Genomic DNA, 14,002 nt, shown 5'->3' with positions numbered 1-14,002 from the left:
TGTCGCCCCACACATGACATCAGTGTCCCAGGCCTTTCGGTGCATCTGTACCGAGGTGCGCCCTCTCAAGCAACTTGACCTTGAACACAACCGGCGGTGCCAGATTGGTGATATCGTGTTGCGGGCCGCACCAACAGAAGATACAGAAAAGTCCGAGACTCGCGCTCAGTCAGTGATGGTGACGCAGATCAGACGAACCAGCTCGCTGGACCCCAGGCAGAGATGACTGTCAAATCATCACAGCACGAGAGAGATTTCTACTTGCAAACACAAAACAGAATGAAGAACAAGTGTACTTCAATGTGAATTAAAGCTCCTTTATCTAAATCAAATTGAGTGTTTTTTTTTTGTAGAAAAATCAAAGGCAACAGCTTTACTAAAATTATGGTATAAACAAAAAGGAAATTATGACAATGTTACTTATCAGAATAACCTAGCCTCCATTCAGGAAAGGGATAGAGTGCAGCAATGAAGAACACAGGAGGAAGCGAGCTGCAGTGGCGGGTTTTGGCCACTAAGGGTTTTGGGTCACTTCCTGCTAGTGTTTCACCAGGCTGACAGAGAGCTTGATTTAAATTGCATTCAAACTGATTTAAACACAATTCAAATTGAGCAAATGCATAGGGGTTAAGTAACCATTAGATTAGTAAGGATACAGTTGTACCGAGACCAGATCAAAATTATTAAAAATAATTTGAGGAGGAAATATAGAAATAAAGCCATAAACCATTCCCAACGGGAAATGAGAGAATTAATTCAAATTAACTTCGAAATTTGTCTGTTTCAAACCAAATTTGAATAAGTGTAGGAAATTAAAGGTTGGTGTCATATTTGATGATAATCACGATTACGGTGAGGGATCAGTGATAACCAGAATACAACCAACAGAGAGAGCCATGCGAAACAGAGTGAGGTTAGCTGATGACTTACCAAAGGGACGGCCACAAGGGGGCGCTTTCCCCTAAGTGGTCATCAGAAGCTGCTAAGACTTAATTCTGAATTTTAAATTCAAATGTCATTTGAACCAAATTCAAAACAAGTGCACACAGTCAAGGTAAAGAAAATCATGTTATTACAACGAGGCTGTAGATTGCACATGCATTGAAAGTTAGAGAAACTAGTTCAAAATTTCAGTAAGAAAATAGGAATTTTCTAACAGAGAATTTTGAGGAAAAGATGACCTAGCTGTTAGTGTCCACACGATGGCGCCACTGCGCTCACACGGGGTAAAGTCAGGACACCGGTGGAAATTTGATACTGCAAAGCACTCAAGGGCGCACCCTAGTGTCTGGCAGTAGTATTACAACCAGCCCCCTGACCCTGTGATTTATTCAGAGGGAGTGGAGCGTTACCACCCTCCCTGCTGTATAATCACAAATATTACGGAATTTTAAATCTCGACGGATTTCTTTCCGGTACTATATTTTACAAGCACGTTTGGCAGGATTTTTTTTTTCACTGCGTTGTGCAAAAGAAAACAGGAATTACTCGTCTGTTTCAAAACTCCAAATAACATTTATCAAAACTAGTATTAATGATTGGAATGTTTTCAGTTTTGGATTTTTTTGGTGCTATATCTGTTTAAAACACGTTCGCAGGTTTTCTTCGCTGCATTGTGCAAAGGAAAACAGGAATTACTCGTCTGTTTCCTGCTCCAACAGGCATATATCAAATAGCACTTATGATAATATACTTGACGGTTTTATACATTGAGTAGCTAAGTCAATGTTTTTTTCAACCAGGAGCTTATCGTTACTCTAACGATTATAATAAGGCCTTTTAAGAACAGTAAAAGAGCATCGTTTTACCGATCTTGTCTTCGACTCTTTCAGAAGATTATCGTTCATTCAGAGGAGTTATAATTATTAAAAATGTTGTTTATGCGCAGAGGTTTCTCTTCCATCTGTGCCAGAACAAGTTTAATACTATGGAAACTGCAGTTTATTTTTAACAATTAACAGTGACTAAAATGTTTGAACATTTAGCAGCTTGTTAAATGTGCTTGACTGAGGCGGCTTTCGTGCCCAGCTCAATCATATCGTGAGTTCGCAAAGCGTTCACTCCGATGCGCGCGTGTAATATTAAATATTACATAAACAATATTAAATAACAATATACACATTAGCTTGAAATTGATTGCTCATAAACAAGTTTGAAATGCTCCACATTCTCCACCATTTATGTAAAGACACTGGGTCGGTTCTGATCAGGGGGGGGGATTTGCATATCATAATTAATAATTGATAATTAATAATTATTCATACAGATTTGGATCAGACCGGTCTTACATGTTAATTTATTAATTTTTACCCATATGCATACATGTGCATCCCCGCAATCAACCACAAATTAATTGTTATTGATTGCAAGGACCACGTTTTACAAGACAGGCAAAATCAATTAGCTCAATTAAGTTATATAGCTTGTGAAAACAAATTCTGTGGCCACTAGAATCTGCCTTCCCTGCTCTATAACCAAACACCCTCTTAGGTATTTATAGTTCTGTAAAGCGTGTAGCTTTAAATTGACATTTCATTGACCCGTATTATGAGCAAGACAATCAGTCAAGGTAAGCATATTTTGTATTTAATAAAGTTACTACTTAAGCATTTACTACGTTACAATGATACATGTATTTACAAACATTAAAACACAAACTAAGACGACGCAGAGCGTTTAGACAATGGATACGCGCAAGTTAGGTGAGTTGGAGAGAGAGAGAGAGAGAGAGTGAGAGAGAGAGTGAGTTGTGAGAGAGAGAGTTACGTTCATCAAAACAGTCAGTTAACCTTTCTGAACACCACAAAAACATTTTCTTAATGCTTCTTAGAAGCTCTAAAAGAAGGTATACTTGCAGGGCACATTTGGTCTGTGTGAGTCGTGGGCTCGTTGCTCGGCCCGTTCGGGCCACGTGTCGGCTAGAGGTGCGTCACGTGAAGCACGGCCGCGGCGTGTTTGCACGGCCCGTCCCGGCTCGTTCATAGCTGCTTTGTTCCGTGGGGAGTCACGTGGCGTTCGTCGGCATTTAGCGCCAGCGTTTGAAAGGCTGAGAGTCTTTGAGGTGACGTTACCCGAGGAGATAGTTCGGCAAAGTCCACTTCCTTTCCTGGAAGACAAACTTGGTAGTCCACTTGAGGAAAAGATGAAACTTTTAGACGAACAAAAGGAAAGATCCCTGGTTGGATCAGAGTCCCGTGAGGTTTACATGTTGAGCGCTGGAAAGTTCAGAAGAGCGCGTGGGCGGACCTGCGTTCTCACATTTATCACCTTGGAGAAATCCATCCCCTTCCTGTTGGCTTGAGCCAATCGGAGAGTGGATATTACACGCGAGAAGCCTTCTTTTATGGTCCTTTGTTCCTCAGCGCGCGCTTCTCGTGGAAGGGGGTGTGTTCTATAATAACAATTTGATCTTCATTGGCAGTAAAACGAATTAAAAATACACTTTACTTTACATCTCTATGCATATTCGAGTGTTTCATTCAATAAGCATTCTAGAGATATCAAGGAACATTATGTTATATCAAAGGAATATACACTTATGTTTCAAATGCATGACGAAGGTATTTTTAATTCCTATTTAAACTGTGACCAAACAAAGTTATTTCACTGTGACATGGGGAAGACACATATACACAAAAACCATTGAAAACATTTTGTTGAATGTTTTTAAACACCAAAAGAAAAAACACCTTCTCTTTGTTCAAAAACATTCCACACATTCCGATGTGTGGGGGAAGTGGAAGGTTTGTGTGTGCGTGTGTGTTTCAGAAATTCACCTGGCCAAAATCCTTACACAGGTTACGACTGTAACCTATGTTCCCTGAGAACAGGGAACGAAATACTGCGTTAAGCGCTATGGGGAAACACCTCAGCGTGACTGATGACTGAAACACTGTAGAATCACGACAATCCTATTGGCCGGCGTCAGCCATGATGTCATGCTCTAGCGCAACCAGGAAGTATAAGAGGAAGGCATGGGAACCACAGCCCAATCTACAGAGGGGGGTCCCTTTAAAGGAGTATAGCCCGGAGCCTATGGGCCCTAGCCTGCTACTTCCGGGGGGACAGTATCAACCCCCACACCAGGGAGGCTATCATGCTTAATGCTGAAGCCTACGACCTGTCTTGGGTTACATTACTCAACTAGAGTCTATCCAGAGACGATAGAGCTCTTCACGGTGCTATGGGAAGCGGAGGCCTAAGCAGGATGACTCTGAGGTTAGAGGAGGCCTGCCACACTTTCACCACTGTGGTCTAGAGATTTTTCCTCATAGGTTTAATAAAGCTATGATGCAGCACCCAGGTAGTAAGGGACTAACACTCTCTGTTAGTGAGAGGGCCCCTTACTACTACCTACAAAGCTTTTTGCATGGAGGCCTCAGCAGGATTACTCTCGAAGGAGAGGAGACCTGACACATGCTAGCTAGACTTCATACCAGAGACTGATTGGACTGTTCTGAAAACTTTAACACAGAGCTCAGGGAGCGGCCTAAAGCAACTCCTCATAGAGAGAGGGCCCACTTCAAGCTCCATCTGCAACGTCTATATGAATGGAGACCTCAGCAGGATGACTCTCGGAAGAGAGGAGGGCTGACACATTTTAGGAGAGCTAATTCGACGATCATCGGAGCTCAGGGAGCTCTGGGCCTAAAGCACCTCCTCAGATAGAGAGGGACCTCTTCTCAAGCTCCACTCAGAATGCTGTTTGCATGGAAGCCTCAGCAGGATGACTCTCGAAGGAGAGGAGGCCTGACACGTGTTAGAGTACCACTACAGCGCTCAGTGAGCGAGGAGCCTAGGTGCTCTCCCTCCACACTCTACCGAGCTATATATATGAAGGCCTCAAAAGGATGACTCCTGTAGAGGAAGCCTGACGCATATATTTCGGAGAGGTGGCTCGGCGATCTTTAGAGCTCAGGGAGCTAAAATGCCTAAAGCACCTCCTCAGAGACGAAGGGGCCACTTCTAAAACTTCTCCATGTAATAGAAGTTGAGAGAGAGCTCGACTACCACCAGAGCTCAGGGAGCGAGGGGTCTAACAACTACTCAAGAAATGAGGAAGAACTCCTTCCGTGCTCCACCAAACTGCCTGCTACGTCTGCATATATGGAGGCCTTAGCAGGATGACTCTCGAAGGAGAGGAAGCCTGACCAGGGCCTGAAGTTAATTTTTTCGGCCACCGGCCACTGTGGCAGGTGGATTTAAAAATTCACCTGCCACAGAGACTTTTTACCAGCCATTTTTTTTTTTTTGCCTCATAAACGTAAAAAAAAAAAAAAAAAAACAACCCGGGAATTTCACAATATTGTTCTTTAACTTGTAAGAACACACATTTAAGTGCTGTCAAGTAATAATAACTCTAATAACATACATTTAAAAAAAAAACTTTTTATTCATTGATTTTGACAGACACACACACACACACACACACACACACACAACATATATAGTATATACTCAACAGATAGACCTACCGCAGCTCGTAAACAAATCACACGCGGCTGTGTTGATGGCGGATTTAGTCACGTACAGGTCTTACTCTTAACAGCTTTTAGTTACAGCGTTCAGGAACGGTTAAATATCAACTAAATACTGTTATTACTGATAAAATTACCGGGTACCGGACATTTTCTCACCGGTTCCCAACTCCCAACATGCACAGTTGCACACGCACACACATCTGTGCAACTGTCATTGTACTGTAACCTACAACAGCGACGCATTACATTATCTCATCCCATCTCATCAACAGTTTAATACTCGCACACGTAGTCAGAAAAAGAGCCTCATCTTCTTTCTGATCGCATGAACGTTACGAAACAACAGTTGCTGTCATAAATCAGCCGCTCACGAACCTTGCCATTGCCGCCGATTGTTCACTTTGTATTAAAATGTCTTCTTTACTTTTCTTTTTCTCATCCTCATCTTTTTGTTGGCTGTTTGTTTTGTTTCAGCTGGCCTCTTTACCCCAGTAATGTGCCGCCACATTTTAGCTAAAGTCCACCGCAATAGCGGACTTCGTTGAAATGTAAAAATCCTAATGAATCACTCAATTCTCATTGGCTGCCTGCCAATGTGGCAGGTAGATTGACAGTGTTACCCGCCAATAGCAAAATTCACCCGCATTTGGCAGGTGGTCGGGTGTTAATTTCAGGCCTTGAGCCTGACACATATTTAGGAGAGCTAGCTCGACCATCCTCGGAGCTCAGGGAGCGAAGGGCCTAAATCACCTCCTCAGAGAGAGAGGGACCGCTTCTCAAGCTCTACCTGAAATGCTGTACGCATGGAAGCCTCAGCAGGATAACTCTCGAAAGAGAGGAGGCCTGACACATGTTACAGTAGATGGACAGATATACAGATTTTAAGAGAGCTAGCTCGACAATGACCAGCGCTCAGAGAGCGAAGGGCCTAAAGCACCTCTTCAGATAGAGAGGAGCCACTTTATCCTCAACCTGAAATGCTGTGTGAATGGAAGCCTCAGCAGGATGACTCTCAAAGGAGAGGAGGCCTGACACATGCTGAGAACAGATAGCATAGTCTAACTTAAATACCTACGCAGGGTGAGAGGAGGTCTGACATATATATATATATATAGGAGCTAACTTAAAGGAAAACTCCACCGTTTTTTGAAATATGGCTTATTCACATTCTTTCCTACATTTAGATATGTGTGCAAATTCATTTTTGTCTCAGTGCATGCATTGTTTTAGTTTGACAGGGTCGGCGCTAGCTTAGTTTAGCACAATGAATGGATTCCCTTGTTGCCAGCTAGCATGTCCTGAGTAAAAGTGGTTAAAAAAAATAAACAAACCCACGTAATTACTTCTTGTGGCCTGCGTATTCACGAGTACAAATAGCGACGCAGATTAACACTAGGCGATTTCCTAGGCAGATATTGACTTGGGACTATATTAGGGGGAAGCACAGGCGAAGCACTGCTGCTAAGACGAATCACTGCTACTTGGGCGCAGAGACGTCACGCAACACATGAAATCGCACGACTTCCGTAAACATACCGGTGTTCAGCGCGTAAAAAAAAAAAAAAAAACTGAAGAAGAACATAGCGGCGCGACCTGCAACAAGTGTCTTCGCTTTAGGAGTATTTATTTTGAGAAGTTACAGCAAACACGGTAATTACCTGCATAGCAAAAGGTTGTGAGAACAAGCAAAGAACTACACGAATGTAATGTTTCACAGAAACTGAGAAATAAATGGCTAGCTGCTCTGGAGATCTGTAGCCTACATCAACGCCACTCGACAAAATAAAACAGTTTTGTTTGCGAACAGCATTTTGCACCAGAGGACTAACGTTACCCTTGAAAAAATGGAATATGTGCCCAGAAAGACGGTAAAGTTACTACGTCTGAAAGATACGGCCATCCCATCTATTTTCAAAGCGCAGGCTGAACAAAGTGAGTTCTTTTATTACTCTCTTCCTTATGTTTATCGGTGTCTTTATTCTGTTGTAAGATCGATGCTGAGAAGCTTTATCTAGACTACGAACGTCATGTTGAATTCTACCTGTTTAGCATGAACAACCTGTTATCGTTATAACTTACCTATATCCATTTGGTCCATTCGGTGTGGCGCGTTTTTTTTCCAGTTCACCTTATCGCACCGGAAAAAAAACGAGTACAGCAGGATGGATCAGGGTCAGTGCCGTGAAATCCTCAGTAACGTTAGCTGTGACACAACTGCGGGCACGCTCATCTTATCTGACGCGTTGAGCCTGGCCATCGGCCCCACTCGCCACAGCACAGACACTCTATTTCAGGTGGCATAGGTTGGCATATTCCCCCACATTCACACCACCAGTTTGTGTTGGCTCTCGTCCTCAGGCTGTTGAGCGATCGCAACATCCTCCTCCTTTCGGTCTATTTCTAAAGCACGCAGCTCCTCTTCTGAAAACTCTGGTTCAAATAGGTAACGTTATGGCTCTGACTCTTGACTGTCTGAGAAGTCACCCTCTTCGTCTCTCACAAAATCAGCCATGTTCATCGCCAGTCATGTACTGTAAGGAAAATAGTCAGGTAGCTACTATTCAAGCCGGTATGTTTACGGAAGTCGTGCGATTTCATGTGTTGCGTGACGTCTCTGCGCCCAAGTAGCAGTGATTCGTCTTAGCAGCAGTGCTTCGCCTGTGCTTCCCCCAATATAGTCCCAAGTCAATATCTGCCTAGGAAATCGCCGAGTGTTAATCTGCGTCGCTATTTGTACTTGTGAATACGCAGGCCACAAGAAGTAATTACGTGGGTTTGTTTATTTTTTTTAACCACTTTTACTCAGGACATGCTAGCTGGCAACAAGGGAATCCATTCATTGTGCTAAGCTAAGCTAGCGCCGACCCTGTCAAACTAAAACAATGCATGCACTGAGACAAAAATGAATTTGCACACATATCTAAATGTAGGAAAGAATGTGAATAAGCCATATTTCAAAAACGGTGGAGTTTTCCTTTAATCACACAAGCTCAGGGAACGAAGGGCCTAAAGCACCTCCTCATAGAGAGAGGGGCCACTTCTCAAGCTCCACTCAGAATGCTGTTTGCATGGAAGCCTCAACAGGATGACTCTCGAAGGAGAGGAGGCCTGACACATGCTAGAGTACTGCTACATTGCTCAGGGAGCGAGGGGCCTAGGTGCTCTCCCTCCACACACTAACAAACTGTATATATGGAGGCCTCAGCAGGATGACTCCCGAAGGAGAGGAAGCCTGACACGTATTTTGGAGAGCTAACTTGACGATCATCAGAGCTCAGGGAGCGGAGGGCCTGATAGCACCTCCTCAGAGAGAGGGGCCACTTCTCAAGCTCCACCTGAAATGCTGTTATCATGGAGGCCTCAGCAGGATGACTTTCGAAGGAGAGGAGGCCTGGCACACGCTATAAACAGAAAACAGTCTAATGTACATATGGAGACCTCAGCAGGATGACTCTAAAAGGAGAGGAGGCCTGATACATATAGCTAGGAGAGCTAGCCCGTTTCTAAGCACTCTATAGAAACATCCTGTTAACTAGGGGAGTACTAAATCATCCTACTCTAGAGGAGCAATTTGACCAATGTCTCAAATACAGAGACGCATACTGCCTCCCCACGGTTATGGGGAACAGGGGCCTAGCAGAAAGACTCTAAGAAGAGGTGGCCTGCCAAACTAGTTTTGGTATTTAGAAATTACTATATTAAATAAATCCAGATCAGAGCCCGAGAGGCGGAGGTCCAGGAAAGCCTCTCTTGACAACTTAAGAGAGTGATCCCTAGTCTACCTCTACCTGTAACAACCGTGCTGCCTGCATGGGGCTCCAGTGCCAGAGGTCTCTGCATGATGACTCTCTCATGAGAGGAGACCTAGAGCTGAGCTACCCAAATCTCAGTGAAAAAGAAGCGACAGAGTCCCAATTGTAATCTCACTGTGACCACAGAAGGCACATAGTGCTAAATACTCTGTTAATGGTGTCTGGTTTGACCAGAGAGAAAGCACTCATCAAGATTATTATTATTATTTTTCTTGAACGCTTCCCCTCTGACGCGCTGCCATGGCATTTTTTTTCCAGCCTGGCCGACTCGGTCAGTAGAGCACTGACTGTTGGACGAGAGGATGCGTCAGAGCGCGCATCCCCGCCCAACAGTCCGTTCTCGTCACCCGTCGACGATTCTGAGAGATTCACTCCTCTCTCAAACTCGTCAACGAGCTCCCTCTAAGATCCCCGCGATCTTAGTCTCCTCTCAGCCTTTGCACGAGTGGGACCCGAACCGCAAGGAAAGATAACTGTCAATCCTCCCTCGAGAAAAAAGACAGACAAGAACGGAGCGCTCTCATTGAGGAAAACGCTCACGATCGGCGTACTCTATCCCCTCAAGTTTAGAGCGCTCGTGCTCTTCACCCAGACAAAGCCACAAAGGTAGCGAGTGCCACCAAGTGTGAGAAACCTCTCACACGGGTCGGCACGTTTCCCTTGTTTGCCATAGTTTCGTTTTACTCACAGTGTCAGTGAAACAGTCCCTGAAGACGAAAAAAGTGGATGACATGTTGTCTAGGTGCTCCTCTTATACTTCCTGGTTGCGCTAGAGCATGACGTCATGGCTGACGCCGGCCAATAGGATTGTCGTGATTCTACAGTGTTTCAGTCATCAGTCACGCTGAGGCGTTTCCCCATATCCCCACGCAGTTCGAAGTTCCCTCCGAAAGGGTACTTGAATCTGTATTTTTTAAACTGAATATTTGCAGTATTTGAATTCAGAACAAAAAAGACTAGCTGTTTGAAAATACACGTATATAAAATTCACCTATAAAATCCTTTCAGTTTGATAAATTTCAAATGTTCAATATTCATTATAAACAATTCAAATTACTATATATGGGCTTAAAGTATAACCTGTGGGCAGTTTTTCTAGATCCTTATGTGAACTTCGTTTTACACTTGTTGATGTACAGCGTGTCCTCTTAAAAGTGCCGTCGGAGCTACCAATCTTTTTATAATGGCCGTTGGAGCCCTCTGCTAGTAGATAATATTATATATTATTATATATAATAATATTATTATTAAATATAACAAATAATTGTGTCTGATTTTTCTTAGTTGTTACATATAGAAATATGCAAGCAAAAACAATGTTTGTCCCCAAAACACTGCTTGCATACAGACAGCTGGCCTTCTCATACTCAACTCTGCATGACCATGCTGGTGAAGCAACTTCAGCAGCTCCGTTTTGCTTGAGAACAGAATATGCTGTCCACCAGCTAGACCAGCACTATATTGGATTTTTAAGCAGGGATGTTCCTGGTTTTCTCTTGGTTCCTGGTTTCCTTTTAACATAATCATATATTTGTCTTGTTTTTCAGGTGATTTCAGCCCAGCAGCTGCCTAAACCTGACAAGGACAAGCTCAGCTCCATCGTGGACCCTCTTGTATGGGTGCAGACTTTTGGGGCTCCCATAGACAACAACGCAAAGAAGACGCACCGCATTGACAATAATGGTACTTCAGAATTTTTTTGACATTTATTGATTATACACAGATGAGCTAAAACTTTATGACCACCTGCCTAATGGCTCGTTTCCACTGAGCGGTACGGTACGGTACAGTACAGTATGAGTCAGGTTGGCAAATCATGATCCGGCTTGCGTTTCCACCGCCAACAGAACCCTTACTTGAGTGGTGACTCCTGTAGTGGTGTTTGCCCGAAAGAAGCGATCGATGTCATTTTTGCACAAAGACAGCGGCATCGTAAACAACAATGGATGACATACAGCAGATCTTTGTCACGATCCACACACGGGAAACAGGGGTAAATCCAAAAGCAGTATTTATTTAGAGCAGTGTTTCCCAACCCTGTTCCTGGCGGCACACCAACACTGCGCGTTTTCTTTGTCTCCCTAATCAAACACACCTGATTCAACTCATCAGCTCATTAACCCATCTGATTATGAGCTGATGGGTTGAGTCAGGTGTGGTTGATAAGGGAGACAAAGAATACACGCAGTGTTGGTGTGCCGCCAGGAACAGGGTTGGGAAACACTGATTTAGAGGATAATCCAAACTCGTAGTCACACATGCAGGGTTAAACCAAAAGAAGCCATCAAAACAAATAAACAAACAGGAACTAGGAACTGAACACAGACCAGAAGTGATGTGACACAAAATACAAGGACTCACAGTGTGAGTGTGAAACACACTGAACAAGACTGGGTATATATACACATCTCTAACAAGACTAACACAGAACAGCTGGGAACAATGATTACGGGGAACAGCTGAGTGCAATGATCAGTAAGTGACAGAACAGGATGATGGGAAATGCAGTTCCAGAACTGAATGACACAGTGGGGAAGGAGGACATCTAGTGGACAAACAAGGGAACACATCCAGACACTGTGACATAACCCCCCTCTACGGAGCGGCTACCAGACGCTCCAAGACAACATTAAAAAAAATGACTTAAGTGTTCAGGAGGGAGGTGGAATGGTGGAGGATCAGGGGGAGGGATGGTGGGCCAGGTCCGTGAAGGGAGACAGAAACAAGGGGTGAGGGCTTAACCGAGGACCAGGGCGAGACACAGAGTCCATCGGGCGTCCAGGGCGAGACACAGAGTGCATCGGGTAGCCAGGGCGAGACACAGAGTCCATCGGGCGGCCAGGGCGAAGAGCCCTCGGGCGGCGAAGACTCGGGCGGCCAGGGAGGTGAAGACCCCTCGGGTGCCCAGGGCGGTGAAGACCCCTCGGGTGGCCAGGGCGGTAAAGACCCCTCGGGTGGCCAGGGCGGTGAAGACCCTTCGGGCGGCCAGGGCGGTGAAGACCCTTCGGGCGGCCAGGGCGGTGAAGACCCTTTGGGTGGCCAGGGCGGTGAAGACCCTTCGGGCGGCCAGGGCGGTGAAGACCTTTCGGGCGGGCCAGGGCGGTTAAGACCTTTCGGGCGGGCCAGGGCGGTTAAGACCCTTCGGGCGGCCAGGGCAGTGAAGACCCTTCGGCTGGCCAGGGCGGTGAAGACCCTTCGGGTGGCCAGGGCGGTGAAGACCCTTCGGGTGGCAGGGCGGAGATGCTCTCTCAGGAGTAGGCACCGGCTCGGGATAGACACCGGCTCGGGAACAGACACCGGCCCGGGAACAGACACCAGGGGCCTCATTTATAAAACTTTGTGTAGGATTTGCGTCAGAAGTGGCGTACGGATGAAACATAGGACGTGCGTACACACAGAAATATTCGTATTTATAAAACCGTGCGCACGCACATCCTACGCATTTTTCCCTTAATAAATCACAATCAATTCTAAATGTAGCGCAGCTTTTGCGGCTTCATGTCACGCCCATAGTTGCCCATAAATAGTCAGTGAAACGCCCACAAGTTAATATTCATCGATTGCGAAATCATGTTAAACACAGAGAGGAAATAAAAAAACCCCGTAACTTCACTCAATGTGAAGTAGAAGTTATCGTTGGCGAGGTGAAAAAGAGGAGAAAATGTTGTTTGGAGGGCACAGTGTGGGCATTACTAATGCCAAAAAGGCACTTGAGTGGCAAAAGGTTGCAGACGTCGTAAATGCTCACAACCTCGGACTGTGGCCGAAATAAAAAAGTTGAGGCAAAAAAGCGTCTCATTAATTCAATTAGAGAGGTGGCCAAGGAGTTGGGCGAAATCAAGACTGTCCTAACTGAAATAAACTGCACAATGAGGGAATTCTTGAATAAATAATATATTTTATTCCATACCTTTTGTTTTGAAGATGATGCGTTCACTCTGAATCCTTCCATTTAATCGCCACATCTTCTGAGCGCAATATCAGCCATTGTGCGTCATTACGCATTGTGATGGGGCATTTTATTTCCATCCATTGCATCTGACAAGCTACGGCTGTTGGTTATAATCTACTTGGAAATGGGAAATAGTTCAGAGCAAATGTAATTTCTTGCAGCTTTCTGAATGGTTGAGACGTACGTCATACGTTATTTTATCAAAAATAAAACAGACTAAAGGCATATGAATACCATGATTCCGTGGCTGATGAAAACATTTTTACTGTGAAAACAACTTTCCCCAGTGAAATAATTCCCCAACAAATAATACATCTATTTATCGATCTATCTACAGCCTAATATCTCCCTATTATCTATCTATCTGACTGACTATCTATATCTGCTCCGTTAGACTGACATATTGGCAAGAATATCAGTTTTGTACATTATTTCGTTCTGTTTACCGTCTTATTTATGAGGATGAAATAACATGCCAATATTATTGCAAAACATATTTCACCTTTCTTTTTGGAAATAGGCAATGTGTTAATTTGCATTTTTGTTGCAGATCGATCAAACGGGTGTTCATTTAGGCTGTTAATTGTAAGACTTGCTTTGTGAAGTCTTTGTGTTATTTATGTGAGGCAGCATTGCCATTTATTTTACACAACCGTCTACAGTTTCACACACTTTCACGTGTTTTTTCCAACTGCCGACAGTGTCACCATTTCTCATTTCACCCGTTTTTGTGTGTACGCCTGGGTCAGAGCTTGCGT

General features: G+C 44.3%; 1 protein-coding gene across 4 annotated transcripts in view; it reads left to right on the top strand.

The window, feature by feature from the left end:
* The window catches only part of plcd3b (phospholipase C, delta 3b), a 141,124-nt gene that overhangs the window by 98,673 nt on the left and 28,449 nt on the right, over positions 1–14,002 (top strand). For all 4 annotated transcript variants that reach the window (XM_039691160.2, XM_089121884.1, XM_039691159.2 and 1 more), the window contains one exon: positions 10,840–10,975. In XM_039691160.2, coding sequence (XP_039547094.2) covers positions 10,840–10,975 — 136 coding nt within the window. The remainder of the gene's footprint in view (positions 1–10,839; positions 10,976–14,002) is intronic.

This window comes from Pimephales promelas, chromosome 17 (genome assembly GCF_988280905.1).
Source record: "Pimephales promelas chromosome 17, fPimPro1.hap1.1, whole genome shotgun sequence".
In the NCBI taxonomy this organism is placed as follows: Eukaryota; Metazoa; Chordata; class Actinopteri; order Cypriniformes; family Leuciscidae; genus Pimephales; species Pimephales promelas.
The sequence above is the reverse complement of the archived record's forward strand: the minus strand, read 5'-3'. Positions and strand labels throughout refer to the sequence as shown.